Below are 23,006 nucleotides of genomic sequence, written 5' to 3'. Positions count from 1 at the left end.
GTATGCTTCAACTGAAGGTTGGTTTTTGTAATTTTCCCTTTCACATAAAAAGCATATTGTGTTGGAAAAAGAATGACAAAACAAATAAGGGATCACTACTCTCACATCTTTTTTTTTATCAAATCCATACAATATATATATATATATATATATATATATATATATATAGACATTATAAAATGTCCTTTATAATCTTCAAAGTACTTTATTAATATTAAACTCTTTAATACTTACTCTAGATTCATAGTACTACTAGATTGATAGTATTTTTAATGTGGATGATTATTCATTGAACTAACTTCAATACACTTGATCTTGATAAAGAAGTTTAATAACTAACATTCTCCCCTCTTAAACTTGTTCTGTCCATCTTCATGATTCCAAGATTCTTCTTCAAATAATAGAACACATCAGTCTTCAATGGCTTTGTAAGAATGTCTTCAAATTTGTTCATGAGTTTTTACATGAACTAACTCCACATCACCTTCTGTTATGTGCTCTCTAATGAAGTGAAATTGAGTATCAATATGTTTTGAACGTTCATAAAGAACTAGATTCTTTGCAAGTGCTATAGTAGACTTGTTATCAACAAAGATTTGTGTAGCCTTGCTTTGTTTCTGCTGCAAATCTTCCATCAGTTTCCTTAGCCATATTGCATGACACACACATGATGCGGCAACAATGTACTCTGCTTCACATGTGGATAATGCGCAATAGATTGTTTCTTTGATGTCCACGTGAAAGTTGTTTCTCCCATAAAAAAATATAAATTCATTTGTGCTTTTTCTATTTTCCAAGCTTCCTACCTAGTCACTGTCATTGTAACCTGTAATTTCAAAATTCTGCGAAGATGAATAAAATAATCCATAGCTTGCAGTTCCTTTAACAAAACAGAGGATCCTCTTTGTTATCTTCAAATGTGAACTTCTTGGCCTCTCCATATATCTGCTAATCAAGCCAACTACATACAGAGTATCTAGTCTGGTACATGTTAAATAACGCAAGCAACCCACAATACTTTTATAGTATGCAGGATTAACTAAATCTCTTTCTCCTTCTTTAGTTAACTTGGTTCCATATTCAACTAGATTGTCTGTTGGACAACAATCTTTCATAGCAAATTTCTTCAAAACTTCTGTTGCATACTTGGCTTGTTAAATGAATATTCCATCACTGCACTGCTTCACCTTTAATCCCAGAAAATAGACCATGAGACCTAAGTCCGTCATTTCAAATTCCTTCACCATAGATTGCTTGAAATCTTGAATCATAGTTGGATCATCCCCTGTGAAAAGTATATCATCAACATATAAACAAACAAACATTACTCTGCCTTGTAAACTTTTCTTCACATATAATGCATGCTTTTAAGGGCATCTTGTGAATCCAAGATAGCCATCAATCCTGGAGTTCCATGCTCTTGGTGCTTGTTTAAACCCATAAAAAGCTTTCTTCAATCTGCAAACCTTCTATTCTTCTCCTTTTACCACAAAGCCAACTAATTGTTCTAAATACACTACCTCTTCAAGGTTGTCGTTCAAGAATGTTGACTTTACATCCATCTAAAACATCTTCCATCTTTTCTAAGCTGCCAGGGAAATCATCAATCTTACTGTTTCCATTCTCGCTACTGGAACAAAAACATTTTCATAATCAACTCCATATTGTTGCTTGTACCCCTTCGCTACTAATCTGGCTTTATGTTTTTCAATTCTCCTTACGCATTCCTCTTTGTCTTGAAAATCCATTTTACTCCCATTGCATTGTGTCCTTCGGGAAATGTTGTCAATTCCCATGTATTATTTTTTATGATGGAATTGATCTCCTCCTTCATTGATTTCTTCCATCTGTCTTCTTGATATACTTCTTCAAATGTAATAGGATTATTTCCTGAAAACAAGCAAAGCATATTAACATCATCAAGATTGATTCTTTCTGTTACATCATAAATCTTTTGTATGCTCTGTCTTTCTTGTTGTTGAGCTTGAAGGACCAGGAAGACTGTTAGTTGATGGAGATGGAGCTAACATGATTTCTCATTCATCTTTCTAAATCTATTCTTCATCTACAATTAGTTTATGTCGCTAATCTTCAGAATTCCAGCTCCATCCTTGCTCTTCATCAAACTTCACATCTTTTGACATGATCACCTTCTTTATCATCGGATTGTACAATTTGTAATCATGCAAGTTTTCTTCATATCCTAGTAGTATGCATTTCTGACTTTTATCTTCAAGTTTAGTTCTTCTTTCCTCTTGAATTTTGGCATAAGCAACACTACCAAAAATTCTCAAATGATCAACTCTTGGTTTCTTCATGCTCCATGCTTCTTTTTATGTGATATTCTGAAATCTTTTTGTTGTAAATCTGTTCAACAAATACATAGCACATACAACTACATCTCCCCAAAACTCTTTTACACAATTTTTTTTTTTCTTTTAGCATACATGTAACCATGTTCATAATAATTCTATTTTTTCTTTCTGATATTTCATTCTATTATGGAGTCTGTGGCATTGTGAGGTGATGAACAATACCATTTTCCTTACAATAATCATCAAAATCACAAGAAATATACTCTCCTCGCCTATTTGTTCTTAAGCATTTTAGCTTACACTCACTTTGTTTTTCTACTAAATTTTTAAACTCTTTAAATTTGCTCAACCCTTCTTTCTTTTCTTTTAAAACATATACACATGTATTTCCATTAAAATCATCAGTAAAAGTGAGAAAATACCTGCTTCCTCCTATTAAAGTAGGTGAAATTGGACCACACACATCTGAATATACCAAGTCAAGAGTCTGAGATGCTCTTGAGCTCTTCTTTGGGAATGGCTTTCTATGCTGCTTTCCCATTACACACACTTCACACATTTTTCTTGTGTGCTCTAACTTTGACATTCCAAGAACCATTTTGCTTTTCTCCTATTGCATTGTGTCCTTCGAGAAATGTTGTCAATTCCCATGTATTATTTTTTTTTTTTTTATGGAATTGATCTCCTCATTCATTGCTTTCTTCCATCTGTCTTCTTGATATGCTTCTTCAAATGTAATAGGATCATTTCCTGAAAACAAGCAAAGCATATTAACATCATCAAGATTGATTCTTTCTGTTACATCATAAATCTCTTGTATGCTATTTTTTTTTCTTATTTTTTAGCTTAAAGGACCAACAAGACTGTTAGTTGATGGGGATGGAGCTAACATGATTTCTCATTCATCTTTCTGAATCTATTCTTCATCTACAATTAGTTTATGTGGTTGATTTTCAGAATTCCAGCTCCATCATTGCTCTTCATCAAACTTCACATCTCTTGAAATGATCATCTTCTTTGTCATCAGATTGTACAATTTGTAACCATGTGCCATATCCCAGCAGTATGCATTTTTTACTTTTATCTTCAAGTTTAGTTCTTCTTTCCTCTTGAATTTTGGCATAAGCAACACTACCAAAATTTTCAAATGATCAACTCTTGGTTACTTCATGCTCCATGCTTCTTCTAGTGTGCTCTTCTAAAATCTTTTTGTTGTAAATCTGTTCAATAAATACATAGCACATACAACTGCATCTCCCCAAAACTTTTTGGACAATTTTTTTCTTTTAGCATACATCTAACCATAGTCATAATAGTTCTGTTTTTTTCTCTCTGATACTCCATTCTATTGTGGAGTCTGTAGCATTGTAAATTGATAAACAATATCATTTTCCTTACAATAATCATCAAAATCACAAGAAATATACTCTCATCCCCTATTTGTTCATAAGCATTTTAGCTTACACTCACTTTGTTTTTCTACTAAATTTTTAAACTCCTTAAATTTGCTTAGCCCTTCTTTCTTTTCTTTTAACACATATACCCATGTATTTCCACTAAAATCATTAGTAAAAGTGAGAAAATACATGTTTCCTCCAATTGAAGTAGGCAAAATAGGGCCACACACATCTGAATACACCAAGTCGAGAGTCTGAGATGCTCTTGAGCTTTTCTTTGGGAATGGCTTTCTGTGCTACTTTCCCATTACACACACTTCACACATTTTTCTTGTGTGCTCTAACTGTGGTATTCCAAGAACCATTTTGCTTTTCTTCATCAACATAAGTGATCCACAGTTCAAATATCCATATCGCAGATGCCACAAATTCATCATGTTAGAGATTTCTGTCTTCAAACATTTTGACATATATATGCTCAGATCTAAAGAGACCATCCTCTTTCTAGTCATTTTAACTGAAGCAATTGCAGCTCCAAACTCGTCAAAAATCCTTAGATTCTTATCTCTCATCTGCAATTCAAAGCCTTTCTCCAAAAACTATCCCAAACTCAGAATATTGTTCTTCATGTTTGGAACATAAAAAACTTTTGATATGACCTTCTACTCACCATTCTTAATTTCAATAAGAATTTTGCCTCTTCCTTCAACTGGTCTTTGAGAAAGATCTCCAAAGGTAATGTTACCTTTATAACTTTCATCGATATCAACAAATGCTTCCTTCATACCATATATATGATTTGATGTTCATGTATCCAGCTACCAGGTGCTAGAGTTAATGCCATCAAATTTTCCACATGCCAACAATAATGTAGGCTCTTCATAATCAATTTCTTTCACAGCAAAGTTGACATTCTTGTCTTCAAATTTGTGTTATGAACAATCTGAAGCAAAATGACCATACTCTTTAAAATTATAACATTGCACGTTTGCATGATTATTCCTCCAATTTGAATATCCTCCATGACTTCTTCCTCTACTTCTACCACGGCCTTTGAAATTAAAATTTTGATTTCGTGCTCCATAAGATTCTTGATTTCTAAATGATCTTCCTCCTCTTCCTCTTCAATGAATGAACCTTCCTCTTTGAAATGCTCCTCTGCCAGATTCATTAACATTCTTCATAGTTAACTTTGTCTGCAATGCTTGTTCAAGAGATCTTCCTTCTCCTCTTCTATCAATTTTCTACCCATGGGCTTGCAGAGATCCCATTAATTCTTCTACTGTCATATCTTCCAAATTCTTTGATTCTTCAATTGCTACGACCACATGATCAAACTTTGAATCCAGGGACCTCACAATTTTCTCCATCACACGAACATCATCAATATTTTCACCATTCCTTCTTATCTGGTAAACCATATAGATTACTTTGGTGAAGTAATATGAAACTGTCTCATTACTTTCTTTACTCAACTTCTCAAAGTCTCCTCTCAATGCTTACAATTGTACCCTTTTTATCTTTTCAACTCCACTATAAGTCTTGTTAAACATTTCCCATGCCCACTTTGACGTCTTTGCTGGTGCCACCATCTCAAGAGTTGCTTCATCGAGTCCTTGATAAATGGTGAATAACACCTTATTATCCTTCTTTCTTGATTCTCTCAATGTTTGTCTTTCTGCATTACTTGTTGTTGCCTCTACTCTTGTTGATTCCGGTTCAGTATAACCATCTTCAACTACCTCCCATAACTCTTGTGATCTTAGTAGTGCCTTGTATTGAATACACCACATAGTTTTGTTTGGTAAAACAGGGAATATGAAATTGAGAATTGTTGTTGCTGGAAGACATATCTACTCTCAAGCTCTGATACCAATTTGTTGGAAAAACAATGAGAAAATAAAGAGGGATCACTACTCGCACAATTTAATGGAATACAATATACTAAACAATGATACTCTCACGTCTTTCATTATCAAATTCATACAATAGATATTGACATTATAAAATGTCTTTTACAATCTTCAAAGCACTTAATTAATATTAGACTCTTCAATACTTACTTAGATTGATAATACTACTAAATTCATAGTATTTCTAGATTCATAGTATTTCTAATATGGATGATTATTCATTGAACTAACTTCAATACACTTAATCTTGATAAACAAGTTTAATAACTAATATTTTTTTCATTCATAAACTGCCTAAATCTGAGTGTATGTGTGCACACAAGCATTGTTAATTTATTGATCTTGTTATAAACTCTTCAATACTTACTCTAGATGCACGGTCTCTTCATGGCCCTTCTCATTGTTGATCATCTCACATAATGCTTGAACTATCACTTCAAGCGAACTCTTGTCATGTTCTAGTTGTGCATTCTTCTCTTGAAGCTGGAGTTTATCCAAACTGTTTTGGTCATTAACTTGACTCATTAACAGTAAAATTTTATTTTTGAGCTGTGTATTTTCACGCTGAAGATCAGTATCGTTGGCACCAGCCTGTCAGCAAGGGAAAGAAAATAAACAATAGTAAGGTGTAGATAAAATTTGTTAGTGACCAATCAAAAGCTAGCAAATAAAGGTAGAATAATTGTTCTTTAATTCCAAAAAGTAGAAGGCATGTATCATTGCAACGAAGTAGACATGAAGTCTAAAATTAGTAGGAGGAAATGCACAATTTTATTTTTTTGGGGTGCGGGTAATTAACCATCAATAGATTTAAAAGCGGCAAAGTTCCTCTTCATATATATGTTATGAAAAGTACAATAATCCCAATAGTGAATGAGGTCTGCCACTCTTCATATTCAGTTTTATTACAGAAAAAGAACTAATAATCAAAAAACAAATTATTAATTTTTCAATAGAAAAACACTTACTAGTCGCTTTGAAAGGACCTCCACAACCGTATTTTGTTTATCACGCTTCTCCTCCAGCAGAACAATTGTTTTCCTAACCCGCTTCATCTCTTGTTCTTGAGATTGCAAAGTTTGTCTAGTCCGAACTGCTTCCGTTTTAAAGAAGGCATTCTCTCCTTTTAATCGATCGTTTTCTTTCCTTCGCAGATCGAAGTTTCTCTCGGTCTCAATTTTGTTTCTCTACAAGGAAAAGTGAAAGTTTCTCAATTCTTTTGCCTTAATGAGCCTGAAAGAAAAATGAAACGATCCAGTTTTCTACTAAAAGAGCAATGTTTAAATGAACGAAGAATTGCTCATCATCTCATTGAAGGTTTTTAGGGGAAATCATTAAACTGAAACTATTTTTTATATATTTTTCCATTAACATGATGCTTTAAGGACACGATTATGATTATTCAAATTACCCATCCACGTTTACCTTAAATTCATTTTCGCACAAGGACCATGATTTTTATCTTAGTTTAAGTGCAGTGCCTAAAAGGCTAGCCTGTATAGGGGCGAGGAAAATTGTTTACATTATTTGGCCTAACTAACTAGCATTTATGGTTGATAATTCTTCTGTAGTCATTAATTTAATTATTAAAATGGATTTAAACATGTATTGACTAAGATATAAACCATAATGAATAGCCCTACATCTGCTCATTAGAAAGGAAAGCTTACATAAATAGGCAGCAAAGCCCCATACTGGATTTCTAAGATCAATTTGGGTTCAAGTACATTACTCTAGAAAATATCCGTACAAATTCAATTCGTATGCTCTTGGATGCCATGATCTTTGAACTAGAAATAAAAAAATTAATTAAGGAAAAAGACAACAAGAGAGTAAATAGATAGGTGATGGTGTTTACCTTGCATCGTTCACGATATGCCCTGTCAATCTTTCTTTTCTTTGCAACTTGATCTTTAGTTGCTTCCAGATCCTGTCCTTTCTTATCAGTATCTGTTATATTTGAAGACTGATGAGAACTACCTGGGCGTGCTGCCGAGAAGTAGTTAAAGGCTTGCTGAATTCCCCTTGCCTTCTGATCGGTTTCAAATTCTGTCAACGACGAATATGGTGCTCCTCCCTCAGTGTTTTAAGTACATAAAAGACCAAGACTCTTGAAGCAGGTATTTACCGAAACATGTATTGGTATGTACACGTGTGTGTGAACGCACGCGCCTGTATGTATGTATGTATGTATGTATACTTTCTTCACCAGCATAGTTATTTTTCCTCCGTGGGTTTGAGAAGCAGATGGTATGTGTAATAATAAAAGATGAGATACAGGGTGAAATGAACTTACTAGATCCAAGTATTCCAACTGAAATGGATCAATCGGCTTTCTAAAGCAAAGATGAAATGAAATAAATCTCTGAGGATATATGGAAGAAATACACTTACCATTATAAGCCTCAAATTCAGGAGCAGGTGGAGGTAGAGATGCTTCAAGGAGATGTTGCCACGGACTTTCGTGATCCATCGCTGGCTTTCTGGAGAAAAAGAAAAGCAATTGAAGCTCATGAGCCAACCTTCTGAAGAACTAACGAACAGTCAAAACAGTTGAATCAATAAAAACCTTTGCAGCAGCAGGCAGCTAGCTAGCTTTACGTAAATTTGACGAGAGGGTGCTTTTTATAAGAAGATCTCAAGCTGTGTTAGTTTTCTCGAACGAAATCACTTCAAATTTTCTCTCATTACTTTTTATAAGGAAACTGAATAAAATTTAAGGAGACCTATGCTCCTTGTTTGTTTCTGGAAAAGTTGTTAAAAAAAATAAAAACTTTCCTGTTATTGCTTTTTATAAAGAGACTGAAGAAAAGGTTGTGTGGTCATGTCGAGTGAAATCGAGCGATATCGCACGACATCCTTCGAATTTGTAAAACATATGAAAGAGAGAAACAAGGATGCCTTTTGTTAGCCTTGGAGAGCTCATCCATCTCGCTGTCAAATCATCTCTCGACGTACCATTCATGGGCCACCTCATCTCTATTGGCCCCGCAAGCGTCGGTCCAACAAGCAAAACACTAGTTATCAACTGTAACACTATATTAAATGTCGCATTTTTTAACTATGATATTTTTAAATTATACTGTCTCATCAAAAAAAAAATTATCATGTGTTATTTTAATAATTAATTGTATTTTGAACGCGCCTATTCCTTTTCTGTCCTGTTAACTATTTTTCCTTTTCTGTCCAAGAAAAAAAAATTATCATGTGTTATTTTTCTGTCCTGTTAATAAAAAAAATTTATTAAAAATTAATTTTTTTAGAATGTTTTGGATCTTTTTAATGACTTAATTTTAAAAATTATTTTTTAAAAAATAAAAAAAGTATTATTTTAATACATTTCAACATAAAAAATATTTTAAAAAAAACTGCAACCACATTTCTAAATATTTTTTTATTTTTCATTAGAATATTCTTAAGTAATAATGTGATTTTTGTTTTTTTCCTTCAACATCAAAACATCTCTCGTAATTGAAGAAATGATAACTTAATTAAAACTAGTGATGATGATAGCAAATTTAAACGTTCTACTGCTATATCAAGCAGAAATGATGAGAGAGGCGCGCGGACGTATTAAGGATATCTACTTTCTAAGATATTACTCTCAAGAATTGTATAAATCCAAGCTGTCCACTTTTCTTAACATTATGAACCAAATCTTGAAACTTGGCATAATAACTTTCAGTCTGCTTACCAAGAATTTTGTATAATCCATGCCCTAATCCATTATAATACTCGAGCGCATAATTCCAGTTACCTTGGAACATATCCTAAAACAGGATCCAGATTTGTCACTTTAACAATTAGGCTTCACCTCGCACGTTGTCGATCACTTCCTCATGGGCCTCGTACCATTATTGAATGTTACGTACTCGGTGCCAACGACGCACGCACCATCAGCGGTAAGAAATCGACTCCCAGCACTCCAATAATTAAAAATCTACCCACAAGCCTCTTTCTATGAAGAAAAAAGACAGGTGCTCCTAAAACCCATTCACACTCTTGGTATACTATATGATTACAATGAAATATGGGACCACTTGATCGGCACTGTAATTTGATATATGGTTCGCGTTATTTCAAGTTGAAGAGAGAGATGTGTTTTTAATTTAAACTAACTGATTTATTTGTGGAAAGGTTTTTTTTATTGTCAATAAGTTCGGTTAAGAAAAACAATTACTCTCCTTTGTATATCAATATTATGTGTTTTCTTTTTGCTAGAGCTTCATGGTTATCTAACTTTATTTGTTTAATATAGGAAAATAATGACTTAAAAATATGATTTTTGGTCTCTTAATGCGCATTTCTTTCAAAATTTGATATTGTAAATCGTTTTACAGATTAAAAAAAGAAAAAGCAAAGAGGAACTCGATCGAGAGTACTGACGAGCTGCCAGCAACAGTACTCGTTTGAAAGGTAATGGATTGAATTTTTATTTCATTTTATCTACTGACGTGGAAAATTATGCCCAAAAGAGTGTCCATTTTTTACCAAAAGACTCGCCTTTGATTAAGTGGGCCCTTGTCAAATTAGGACACGAAAAGGGTGGTTTTTTTCCCCCCGATCTTATGCACTAGCTAGCTATGATATCGGGTGGCGCCATTGGTGGCCTCCTCTTTGTTTTTTGTTATTATTAAACTCAACGTCCTTGTCCTTAATTAACTTCTACTACATCCATCGCACGATTGTTTTTGTCATGGTCATGGCTCGATACCTTCATGATGCAAGCATGTCGTGCGCCTGATTTCTTTCTATATCGCGCGTTTTCGCACAATTTACCTGAAATATTTTCTCGTTATGCTTTCATGACCTTATTATAAATTAATAAACGGACCTTCTCGATCTCTTGGATGGAGACGTCAGAAGTATTTTCTCTCCTATTTGTTTGCGTTGTTATATCCTATTATGTAGTTGATTTCTGTTTGCTTTCAATTTACAACAGGTAGCAGCTAAAGGATCCGCTCGATTTGTATTGGACAGGAGGGGCTGAACTGTTAGATATGACGCCTCAGCTTGATAGAAGTAAGTTGATTCCCAAGCATTGATTTTACCTTACAGTGGAGTCTCTCGTGAAGGACCAATCTGGTTTACACTTTGTAAGGAATTTTAATTACAAGAACTGATGCTCTCAAGCCTTACAGTGCATCTGTAACTATTTTTAATGTTGCTCTTGAAATATTTTTTATAATAGATTGAGAAAGTCGGAGGAATATTCGGAGAAATAAATATGAATATTTGAGCTAGAGGTGGCTTTTCTATATTTTCATTTTTTTGAAGAGTATAGCGATCGAATAAATCTGGGTTTTGATGACTTTGAGCTTGAACCCTGTAACCAAAATATGAGCCTCGAGCATGTAAGATTTTTCTCCTTAAAACCCTGGATTTTGAAAGGGTGGAAGTGGCATATCCGTCAAGTTAAGGAGAGATCTATTTAGGTTGAGATGTGAAAGGGATAAATTTAGAAAATTATTTTATTTCTAGTAAACAATTTTAATAGAATTTTACAATAATAAATTTGTTCCAGAAATAGTGATTCAATTATTAAATCGATTCACTTGTATAAATTAAATCCATTCTACGATAGAAGTACTTGGGGGATTTTAAAGTCCACAAGGGGGGCTCCTTTTCTTTGTTGGGCTTTCGGCCCTTTTTCTACGATAGATGTGCCTCTTGTAAATTAATCCAGCTCCATTACTAATAAATTGGCCACCGTGTATGGATTAATTGGACCGGAGGTCGCTAGTTATCTTTGCTTCAAAGTGGAGAGGTTATTTCACCCAATTTATTGTACAATATATTATAATTTTAAGAATCCTCATTTTCTTCCATGATCTTAAAGGAAATTATAGTCCGATCCTAAAATTAATACGGTATTTTCCCTCTTGAATACGGGGAAATAGGTCATTACAAGATAACCTTTTTAAAGATTCCTTTGTTTCTTGTAATTTATGTTTTGAGAACTGTTTTTTAAGAAAAATTAATATTTCATTTGGTTTTACAGAGTTTAGAATCGACTAGACTCATGGCACGTGCTTTGTGGCTGGTTATTTTTTTTTTTATGTTAAAAAACAATATTAAGGAAAAAAAAATTTGAGAATGTAATTAATTCTAAATTTAAATATTATGAATAAAAAATGCAATAATAATAAAGAAACTAATAAAAAATATATAAAAAAAAGGTAAAAAAATTCAATCTAAACCCATCTAGAGTATAAAAAAAACTCAATATTAAAAAGCAAAACTGAAGAAAATTAAAAAAATAAGCTCAATTAAACCGAGTTAACTAGCAAACTTCACGATCATGAGCATAAGATTGAGATAATACCAAAAAAAAAAGTTGGGAACAAAAATAAAATTCAACTATCAATTCCTAATAAATCAAAAGAGAACATAATAACTCCATGGAAAGCAAAATAAAAAGAAAAAAGTTTAAAGCTCAATCTCTAGTAAATAAAATATTGTAGGAAAAGAATCAAGGAAGAATATAATTAAAGAAGGTAAAAAAAAAACTCGATTCGAGCCCACCCATATCAAGATGTAAAATCTTTAACATAGTCTTGATACCAAGGTAACTGAGTTTGGAAGCAAAATGAATAAAATTATGAAACTTAATTATCAAATAATCTAATGTTGAAAAATAAAAAATAATAATTAAAAAAAAAACAATGGAAAAAATATGAATAAACTTGGGTTAACTTGCTAACCTAACTAGTGATTGTGGACACATGATTGAAATAACCTAATAGAAAGGAAATGAAAAAGAAAGTACAAAGATCAATTTTCAATAAATAAAATGTTCAAAGATGAAATTACAATAAAACAATTTAAAAAATGACAAAATCAAAATTCAAACCACCTTAAGCTTTGAAATCAATGACTCTTGTCATGAATCCATGACTAATCCCATAGAAAGCAAATCATAAAAAAAAAAAAAAAAAAAAAAAAAAAAAACTAAACTAAACTAAACTAAACTAAAAAAATAGATAAAAAAAAAATCAGCCTTAAAAAAGAGGAAAAAAATTTAAACTAGGTAATCCTCATAAACTTGGTTTAATCTCTAAAACTCACAACGTGTGAAAATCTTGGAACCGAGCTCAATCAAAAAACTTAATTATCAACCAATTTAATTTGAAAGATAAAATCATGAAAAAAATATCAATCTAAAAAACTTGTCAAAGCAAAAAAGATAGCAATAAAAAAAAGGAGATCAAATTTGATAAAAACAAAAACTTAAGAAAGATAAAATTATAAAAAAAAATCTAAAAAATAATCACAAACAAAACACATGACAATTAAAAAAAAATAGAGATAAAATTTGAAAGACTAAAAAATAGTAGGAGGTAAAATTAAAAAATATTTATAATGTAAAAGAATATTCAAAATAAAAAAAAAAAATAATTAAAATGATAGAGATCAAATGCCAAGGAAAAATAAATTGCAGGGGCTGGTTTGAATTTTTATATAGGTTAATGTTGAATTCAAGGAGGAGAGAAAGAAAATTAAAAAAAAGGATGTCGATGACAAACCAGACACACATCTAGTGCACACGTCGCTCATCGTAGAGGGGAAGCCGAGACCTTACAAACATTATCATTGATGCATATTATCACACCCGACATTGCAAAGGCCTTAAAATTTTTCTTGATTGTGAAAAAAAAAACAGATATTTGGCATCTTGTTCTTTTAGGAAAAAGATTTTATTTAAGTAGTCGCCACCTAGTATTATAATCACTAGGAACCCTGACTGGTCAACAGAGATTCTATGGTACGGGACTGATTACGTGAAAGGAAAGATATTATCACCCCTTAAACGTTCTGCCTAAGGTAGACTACATTGCTAGTTTTGTCTTAAATTGCTAAACATTTATTAGCTTATGCTATGATGATTTGTTTATAATATTTCTGACTCTGGCGCCAGTGAATATTCTATCTCGAATACTTCCAACTCTGGTATTAGTAAATATTCCACCACAAATAATTCCAACTCTGGTGTTGGTAAAAGTTTCACTACAAACTATGAATAATTTCAACTCTAGCGTTGGTAAAAGTTCCACTACGAATAATTCCAGCTAATAAAACTTACTTGTCGTTGCACTTGAAGACAAGGATGACAACTGACCAGCGTTACTCCTCTCTGTTACTGCTTTTTGTCTGCTCCTCTGGTTTTCCTCTTTTTCTCCTGGTTTGCTTGTGTTCGTCCAACTCTGTTTGTGTTTCCAGGTCTCCCTTTTGTTGTTCATTCCTTCATGTTATGTGTTCTTGCTCGTCCCCTGTGTTTTTTTTTTTTGGTGTTCGTTTCTTTCTTTATCGTCTCTTTGTTCTCTCTCCGTCTTCCATCTCTAGTGTTAGAGATAAAGAAGGTAGTGATCCCTTTTCTCCCGTGGCCTTCTCTGGCTTTTATAAAGCCAGAGGACGGCCTCTATTTCTTTAAGAAGAAACAGGGGAATGAAAGTCTACTACCCTAGTTTCTCTCGGTCCCCCCCTACTCAGGACGAAGGAGATGGTAATAAAGGCATGATGTTCTGCCTGTTAAACGTAAGCTCCCTCTGGTTTTTCTCTCTCTCTCTCTTTTTTGTTGTTTCTCTTCCCCTTCTGTTTTTTTTCTGTTTTTCTCCTCTCGGTTCTGCCTTTGTTTTTTCCTCCTCTTCCCTGTGACCTTTCATTCTCTGGCTTTTATAAGCAGATATCAATGTCGTTTCTTCCAACCATTGATTACAGGTGTAATGGTGGCGGTGGGCGTCCGTTGAAGAAGATGAACAATGCATCCCCACAGACGATGTTGTTTTGGTGTTAATGATTATTTGTGTTTTGGCCCTTGAAGTTTTAAAAGTTTTTTAATTAAGCCCCTAGTTAAATTGTAATTGGACCCCTGCATTTCAGAGCCTTTTACAAGTTAGTCCTTAGACTTTAATTTGTTGCAATTGTGCCCCCCAATTAACCCCAAACTTTGGTATTTCTTCAATTAAGTCCCTGATTTCATTAATTAAATTAATTCCAAGCTCAATTAAGTGTCAAAACTTATCAATTCTCCAATTAAGCCCTTGATTTGATTAATTCAATTAATTCCAAGCTCAATTAAGTCTCAAAACTTATCAATTCTCCAATTAATCCCTTGATTTGATTACTTAAACTAATCAAGTGTTTAATTAAATCTTTAAACTTCCAATCATGTTGCCCTTAACCCAAATTCTAATTCATGCTTAATTTATTTTATTTTTACTTGTTTTTCATCATCATTTTTTCATCATTTTGTTTTATCATTTTCAATAAATAAAATGATAATAATAATAATAATAATTAAAATAAAAAAGATAAAAAATTAAATTATGACACACATGTTGTTTCATCATGGAGGGGGTATTAAGGCCTCTCAAACACTACCGTATAAAGATAGTGTTTAGTGGTCGACGACTTAGCACCCCTCTCCTAAAGGATGTGGGATCCATCCACTCACGTACTATACATGCTCAGAAAAGCCTTTACGAGAGAGTTACATTAATTTTCTTTTCAAGAGTAATAAAGTAATTCACTATTTTGAAAAATAAAAATAAAAAGAGTGTAATACCAATGATTGTTAGGTATTAGTTATTATTATTATTATTATTATTATTATTATTATTATTATTATTGTAGGGATAAAACAATAATTTTACTTTGTATAAAAAAATAAAATTACTAACCTAACCATACACAAAATATTAAAGACCACCTTTCCTCAAATCCCAGGGGTAATTTCATCAAATCACAATGAACAACTATAGCTACAATAATTTATCCTTCTCCTTTAGTTTTTTTTTTTCAATTATAATATCAATATCACGCTATTGTAAATTTATAAATTATATTTAAAAGCAAGTTAATTTATACTCACCCTACGATTCAAGTAGGATTTTAAAGTATTTTTAACAACAAATAAAAGCTACAACATTATAAATGAAATTTTTGGTTTCACAAATTTTTTAATTAAAAAAATATAAAGACAATATTCATGTTTAATAGAATAAATAAAAAATTCATAAATTCATAAATCAAATAATAATCATAAAAATTGTGGGAGGAAAAAATTGATGGACTGTAAATATTTTATTTTATTTTGGAGGTTAATTGTACTCATTAAATATATATGATTTTCGTTCTTATAAATAAACATACAATTATAACTTGTTTATTTAAAAATTTGAGATGATAAAAAAATTCAAAAATAAATTATAGAAACAATTCAAAACATCAATTAATATATAAATAAAATTTAAATTTAAAAGAGGTTATTAATAAAAAAAAAATAGATTAAAAAATGGAAATGCAAAAAAATGAAAATAAAATGGCCCGCATGCCAGTGGGCTACAAGGAAAGGCCTATGTATAAATGATCCTAGCATAGCATGTTGTTCCTTAATGGCGGACTACGTGTTTTTTTTTTAACTGATGACATGTTATCCAGCTTGGTAGATGATGTGTTGTTGGTTTTTGATATTTTACTATCTCAACAAAAACTAACTAAATAACTTAAATGCCCTCAGCTTCAGTAACCTTGAAACTAACAGATCAATTATATATATAAACTAATTTTATATCTTAAAAAGTTTTGTTTTATATTAAAAAGAAAAGAAAAGAGAGAGTTTAAGGCTGCTAGTGTTTTTCTAAAGCAAAGAAGAAACGATATTTAAACTACTATTTCTTAGAAAATTCTTGGATGGAGAATTAAAATAATTATATTATTGGGCGGCGGTCTAACACGTGGCGTTCGATCCAAGTTTCTGTAATTCTAAACAACAACTAACGGGGCCCATGGAGTTGTCTGAGCGAAGTCGTCCAATTTTCCAAAGTGGACGTGCGATATCGAATGGCTTTCGCGCGATTTGAGTGAGCAGTCTGGCTCCCAAGTTTTCTGATAATCTCGATTTTTTTATTTTCAAGAACCGAAGTCTCTTCATCTCCCTCCACAGAAGGCGAATCCTATGAAATGGAGGGTGCCACTGCCAGCTTCTGGAAAAGAAACTATTTTCAGGATCTCTTCGATATAGACAGTAAGTGGAAATCGCAGCTCAATCATCCCCACAATATTGCGTTTTCTTTTGACCAATTCCGCATCCATCTTGCTTGCTTCTCTAAAGGTTCTTGTTCGTTTATAAAATTTAAAACGCAGGGGAATTGAATGCATCGGTGTTCTTGGAACCAGCTCCTAGTGTGGCGGCGTCGTCGGCCGAACTAGCTATTAATCCGTTTCAAAACACAACTGATACTGATCGTAAGAGAAAAGTTTCTGGAGCTACTAGAGATACAGCAGCTGAGAAGAAAAGACAGGTTGACAAGGCATATCGTGAACGATGCAAGGTCAGATCAGACCCCTATTCTCTTCTCTGTTTCGATTCATAGCAGAATCTCAACTCGATTGTTTCGTTCTCTAATTAATATGTAGATCGAGGTCCTGTTTGCTTATTATCTATGGAGTACGTAATTGATTTAAGTTGTTTCCTTTTTCTTTTTTTTGAAGTGAATGGAAATAATTTGTGTTGAATTAATACGAACATATTACTTTTAAATTTGAGTAGAAAATTAACATATTTTTTGAAAAAATAAATCCATCCTTTTTATCTCATAATAATTGGAATCAAAGAACTATGAAAAATAACTTTTATTTTCTCTTAAAATATGAAAATTATTTAAACAAATTGTGACTCGAATTCAAAAGCTACTAATTATGAAAAGTATTTTTTTGTTGGGATCCAGAATTCGTTGAAACTTGAAAGCATGACATAACTCATTATATATATATATATATATATATATATATATATATATATATATATAATATATATATATATATATATATATATAGAATAAAAAGAATGTAAACTACAAACAATTAGTTGAGGTGGTGAAAGTGACTTATTTGTGCCGGTAGTGGTTATGGTAATTGTTAATGTGTTTTTTTTTTTAAAAGAAATATATTAAAATAATATTTTTTTAAAATTTTATTAAAATTACTTTTTAGATAAGTACATCAAAATAATATAAAAAATTAAAAAAAAAAACACACAATTTTGACCTCATTCCTAAATAAAATCTTGTTTGCGAGGGCTTTCATCCATAGTTTTTAGATCTGGTCCGGTTTAAGATCCGGGTTCTGGGTTTTGACCGAGTCGTTCAGGTCAATTTTTTTTTTAAAAATCAAAATGATGTCATTTTTGTAAAAAAAAAAAAATCAACAGGTTGTAATCGGGTTGCCGGGTCACACCAGGTTTTTTCTTTTTCTATTTTTTCTTCAATCCAATCTGGTTCCAGCCCCAAGTTGATCAAATTTCAAATTAACCTATTAAACCAAAACAGATTTCAAAACTATACTTTCACCCATAGTTTTGAAACCCGGCTCGACAGGTCGACTCGTGACCTGGCTGATTCGGGGCTCAAACTGGGCCGGGTTGAAAAAAAAATAAAGGAAAAAAAAATTTGGTGTGATCCGGTTGACCCAACTACAAACCCGTTAACTTTTATTTTTTTTTTACTAAAACGATGTCATTTTGATTTAAAAAAATTGATTCGACCAATCTATCAACCTGATTAAAATTTTATAACCCAATCAAAATCTAAAACTCAAATCTTAAATCGAGCCTTCCACCGGATCGAGTTTTAAAAATATGCTTTCACCTTCATGCTCCCGCTTGAAAGGGAATTATTCTCAGGTCAAAAAGCCTCGGGGATAACCTTGATTGAATAATAATAAAACAAAAAGGACCAAGTAAACGCAGCTACTGCCATGTTTTTTTTTTAAAAAAAAAGAAAGAAAGAAAAAAGAAAACACCTACCTACCGAGTTTATAGACACTAGATTCATAGATTAGCATTTCTCTCTCTCTTTTCTTTTAAAGCACAATTAAATCTGGTTTAAAATTAAACTATATAGTGTTTTTCTCACATATTTTAGTTTTAAATCAAATTATGTATTATTTAAAAGAAAACGGTTTCGTTCTAAAAACAATATAACGCAAAGGATAATTAACTACTTTTTTGGGCGGCTTTTTTTAGTTAAAAAAGATGACTTAATTTCTTTATTATTATTTTTTATACACACATATATTAAGATCATAGTGTTATACAATACTCAGTTTCAAAGCCTTGTAATGCAATTTGCGAGACAAATAATGTTATAATATACTTTTTGTGTATTTTTCATTGTATTTATAAATTTTTTATTGAGTTAATATATATTAGTGATGAGTATGTCTATGCTAATACCCTATATATTTTATTTTTATTTTTTAAACTTAATAATTATTTTAGTAATATATATATATCCACATACAAGTTACAAATCATTTCATATAAATAAAATATTTACTTATTATATACATAGTAACTAATATAAATTATATATTGAAATCTTATTTAATAATTTAAATTATTAAATTAAAATAATCTTTTGAACTTTATAATACTCTTATAAATCTTTCATGCTAGCACTAACATAACCAATGCTCACTCTTAAGTATGACAACAGAACAATTTATTCTTCTATATTTATGTTTTTCTCTCTAATCTATTTGTTTCTTTTGTGCAGGAAATGAAAAAGAAGACCGAGACAAAATTGGATGCACTCACCAAAGAAAATGATGGTTTAAGGAGAGAGAATAATTATTTAAAAAATGAAGGAACGCAGCTGGTACAAACTTTGCAACATCAAAAAGATGGGATGAAACAACTTGAAAAGGAATTTGGCCAAATAAAGAGCCAGCTGCATAGACAAAACACGGTTGTGGAAGTGCTCTCGAAACGACTAGTAAGTGTTTCTCCATTTTCTTCCCTTGCTATCTGCCTTACAAAACTACTTTCAGGTCTATAAACAACAATAAATAAATAACTCAGTAGAGGTTTTAATAGAAGAATAGGATTAGAGAAAGTAAATCCTCACTTTTTTATAGATTTTTTTTGTTTTCTTGTAATTATTTCATATGAAATAATTTCACCAACACTCCCTTCAATTGCAACTTATTTTTTAACGTGGATAGTCCGTGATCTTGACCTATCGTTGAAGGGCATTTGAGAATGGAAGTGCTTAATAGAGCATGAAATCACTCGTGTACCTCTGGGGGTACAGAGCTTCAACTACTGGAACAAAAAGAGCTCCATATTCCAGTCATGAATCCGCCGTATAAATGTCATTTGAGGAGAATTATTTCCAAGTTCAGGATCTGCCTCCCTACTCAATATGAAAGGAAGTAGGAGTTCATCTGAGAGCCCTAGCAGCAGAAGGATTTGGAGAAAGCAGAGCATGCTACGCTAACCAGCATTTGTTGATCTCACCTTCTCCGATTTTGGTTTAACTAAAAAGGAATTTATTGGAAGCGTAGTTTCTCAAAAGAATAGCGAGGGTCAAGAGCGAGTAGCAGTTTGTCATCATAGCCAAGCCTTGACCTCACTAATTGAGAGCCTTCTAATTCTCTTTCCCCAACGAATTACTTGCTTTTTATAGCAGTCTATCCTTTGATACACTACTTTATCAAAGCCACCTGCATAATGAAATTGACTAGTGGAAACTAATTTACTTCTCCAAGGTAGTGCTTCTCCACCACCGCGGTGCTCCTGTAATTCCCCTTCACTGTGTAACCAGTTGCATCCCATCTCAAAGATTTCAATTGAGATAGCATTTCAAAGCTATCTCCAGCGACAAACTGACATTAGTCAGAACATTTCAAAGAGAGAATCCAAATTTTGGCCCTAGATTCCGGCGATCCGTTTGACTAGGAATTCCAGCAAGAAAGAAATCCCTGCTTTTCATTTGAGTGAAACTTGTTAAAGTCGCCCCTTCACATGAAAAGACTGAACTTGCTGCTTGATTACTTGAAGAACTACAGAAATTACCTCCTCAAAGTGTCTGTCTACAACATTTTCCCTTTCAGAAAAGAAGGGATTAATAGAAATGAAAGAGAATCATATATTAGAATCTCTTCTGGCCCTTTTGAGTTGAGTCAGGGTTTTGATAACTAAATATTCATGAATTTAAATTTTACCATTAATTAATAAAAATTAAATTAATCATATCTTGAAATGTTACTTAGCTTAAATATTTAGGTTTACATGTTCAGGTGCTTAAGTTTGAGAACTACCCTGTATGTTCAAAGCCCAAACCTTGGTTCCTTTTGCCGGAATGTCATTTGACTTTGGCCCGTGAGTTCAACCCGCATAAGGTGATCAGCCATGAGATTCGATTTCAACAGACTATGTTTCGAGAAAAGGGGCTCCTGCTTTCTCCTGGACGGCGACCGTGTATGTTCCTCAAAAGTTGAAGGCCAGGTGCTGTTAGATTGTTGATTTAATTATCCTTTCGGGGACATAGACAGGCAAGTCATAGGTTATCCCGGTTCTTCTATTTATATGCCCTATACGGTCACTTGGTCTTACAGGATTAACCACGTTAGGATCTCTTCCGAGCAACAAATTCATACTGGATTCTCGCGTCAATTTTTTCCTAGAAATCTTACGTCAAAACAGATCTTAATAGATAGAAAAACGAGGCTGATGACATTCTGATCAAAAGTGTTTTTCTTTGATTGACTCATTTTATATATAGGGTAACTATTCATTATTATTTTAATCATTTTTTGGTCAGGGTGGCTCCGATGATAAAGATCTCCAGCGTGAAAATGCAGAGCTCAAACATGACATTAATCTATTAACGAGAAAAATCAACAATCCAGAAAGCTTGAGTGTAATTCAGCTTCGAGCGAAAATTGCTCTGTTAGAAAATGAAAAAAACTCCTTGCAAGTGATAGTCGATGCTTTATGTGAAAAGATAAACAACGAGAAGGACCAGCTTGGACCGCAGAACTAGCATCACAAGGTACTGGTTAGTTCAATGCTGCAGTTCATGCAAATTTTCAGAATTAATTGCTTCGCAATATAGTTATTATATATTCTGATGACTGAAAAAGATGTTTGATCCACAGAAGCGGAACGTTTACAACAAAGAGAGAGGTCTCCCGCCGCTCGCAGTTCTGCACGCTTTATTTCACTACAACCTGTGGTAATATATATGTTTCAGGCACCTGAAGTGTAAGAGATTAAACAAAAGAATATAAAATAATTGCCTGAAGAGTCCATGGAACCATATATTATCATTGTTAATGTACGTATGTGCATATTTGCCAACTTCTATTAATATATTATAATTCCAGTTGCTGAATGTGTTGCCTCATGTTCGAATCAACATGTCGTTTCATATTTTTAGCTCTTACAATCAATAGTTTTTGTTCGGAGTGTTTTTTTAATTATGTTTCTTCAGTTTTATTTGGTTTAGGTTTTTATTAACTAGCTGCAGGGTCGGTTTAGCTCCTGTTTAAATAACTTCATATGTTATTTTTCATCCGATTTTGATATTTAAAAATCTTATTTCAAAGTCTTTTTTTTTTTTTTTTTTTGCCTATCGTATAACCATGATCCCTATATGGGTCCCATTTAATAATAATAATAATAAATAGATCTAGGTTTGGTTCGCCGAGTGAAGCTAGCCTCCAGGCACCTCCCTCTCTCCATTACCATCTTTGCTTGTGCCTCTCCTTGATAGTTGATCAACCAATCAAATCTATGTATTAGGTTTTTTTCTGCTACCTTTTGATCCCTAAGAATACTCTTTTATCGCAGGTAGAAAGATGTTGTCAACAAAAAACATTATAACTCTAAACTGTAAAAAAAAAACTCAAGAGTAAAAGTTTTGAATATTAATAATTTAAATAATCAATATTCGATAAAAAAAATAATAATAATAAATAACAACTACGATTGTTTGAGCATGAGATAATTTTACCCTAGCTTAGTAAAATATAAAATAAATAAAATTCTAAAACATAAAAAAATCCTAAAATAACTAGAAAAGAACAAAGAAAAATTTCAAACAATAATTTATTGGTCTAATTTGTACATGAAAATGATCTAAAGCTAGTTGAGATCAAGGCTGTTAATTTCATTCCGTTTCGTCTCGAATGGTCGGAATATTTCATTTTAATTCAAAAAACAGAACACTTTTCATCTCATTTCAAATATCTGTCCGTTCCGGATTTTTCAGCTAAATTTCGTCCGGAATGTTCTAGTTTCATTCAACATATTATGTTCCAGTCTTGAAAAGCCATTGAATTAAATTAAACCTAATTCAATTTAATTAATTAAATTACCCAAGTATAAAAAAAACTCTTTTTCATTACTATTTTCAATAATAATGATATTAATAATAATATTGATAATAATTATTATTATTTTTATTAACAATGATATTAATTTTTTAAAATTATATTTATCACTAATATATATGGTTTATATTCATGTTGTTTTTTTCAAGTTTATACTTTGTAGGAATTTGAGCACAATAAAAAATGCTTTAGATCCCATTAAT

The 23,006-nt window shown here is 32.1% G+C and overlaps 2 protein-coding genes across 7 annotated transcripts; one reads left to right on the top strand and one right to left on the bottom strand.

Annotated features, from left to right (window-relative positions):
- Positions 1 to 248: 248 nt before the first annotated feature.
- Positions 249 to 8,380, bottom strand: LOC118036777 (uncharacterized). 5 transcript variants are annotated; one of them, XR_012169686.1, is made up of 7 exons: positions 8,195 to 8,380; positions 8,020 to 8,108; positions 7,484 to 7,674; positions 6,594 to 6,812; positions 5,993 to 6,216; positions 2,738 to 5,578; positions 249 to 1,890 (listed from the first exon to the last, which is right to left on the bottom strand). XR_012169686.1 is itself a non-coding variant. In XM_035042599.2 (6 exons), the coding sequence occupies exons 2-6, from the start codon at positions 8,096 to 8,098 to the stop codon at positions 5,572 to 5,574; spliced, it is 720 nt and encodes a 239-aa protein (XP_034898490.1). In that variant the 5' UTR covers positions 8,099 to 8,108; positions 8,195 to 8,380; the 3' UTR covers positions 249 to 5,571. The 5 variants fall into 5 exon arrangements, 2 of the variants coding, with proteins under 2 accessions (XP_034898490.1, XP_034898491.1); XR_004685446.2 differs by having other exon boundaries at positions 249 to 3,065; positions 3,206 to 5,578; XR_004685445.2 differs by having other exon boundaries at positions 250 to 3,065; positions 3,902 to 5,578.
- An 8,076-nt stretch (positions 8,381 to 16,456) lies between these two features.
- On the top strand, positions 16,457 to 21,803 carry LOC118036798 (uncharacterized). 2 transcript variants are annotated; one of them, XM_035042628.2, is made up of 5 exons: positions 16,475 to 16,651; positions 16,771 to 16,958; positions 19,182 to 19,400; positions 21,231 to 21,461; positions 21,568 to 21,803. In XM_035042628.2, the coding sequence occupies exons 1-4, from the start codon at positions 16,588 to 16,590 to the stop codon at positions 21,450 to 21,452; spliced, it is 693 nt and encodes a 230-aa protein (XP_034898519.1). In that variant the 5' UTR covers positions 16,475 to 16,587; the 3' UTR covers positions 21,453 to 21,461; positions 21,568 to 21,803. The 2 variants fall into 2 exon arrangements, with proteins under 2 accessions (XP_034898523.1, XP_034898519.1); XM_035042632.2 differs by lacking the exons at positions 21,231 to 21,461; positions 21,568 to 21,803 and adding an exon at positions 20,707 to 21,178 and having other exon boundaries at positions 16,457 to 16,651.
- Positions 21,804 to 23,006: the final 1,203 nt, after the last annotated feature.

This window comes from Populus alba, chromosome 1, assembly GCF_005239225.2.
Source record: "Populus alba chromosome 1, ASM523922v2, whole genome shotgun sequence".
Taxonomy (NCBI): Eukaryota; Viridiplantae; Streptophyta; class Magnoliopsida; order Malpighiales; family Salicaceae; genus Populus; species Populus alba.
Note: the sequence above shows the minus strand (reverse complement) of the source record. Positions and strands in the feature narration are given on the sequence as shown.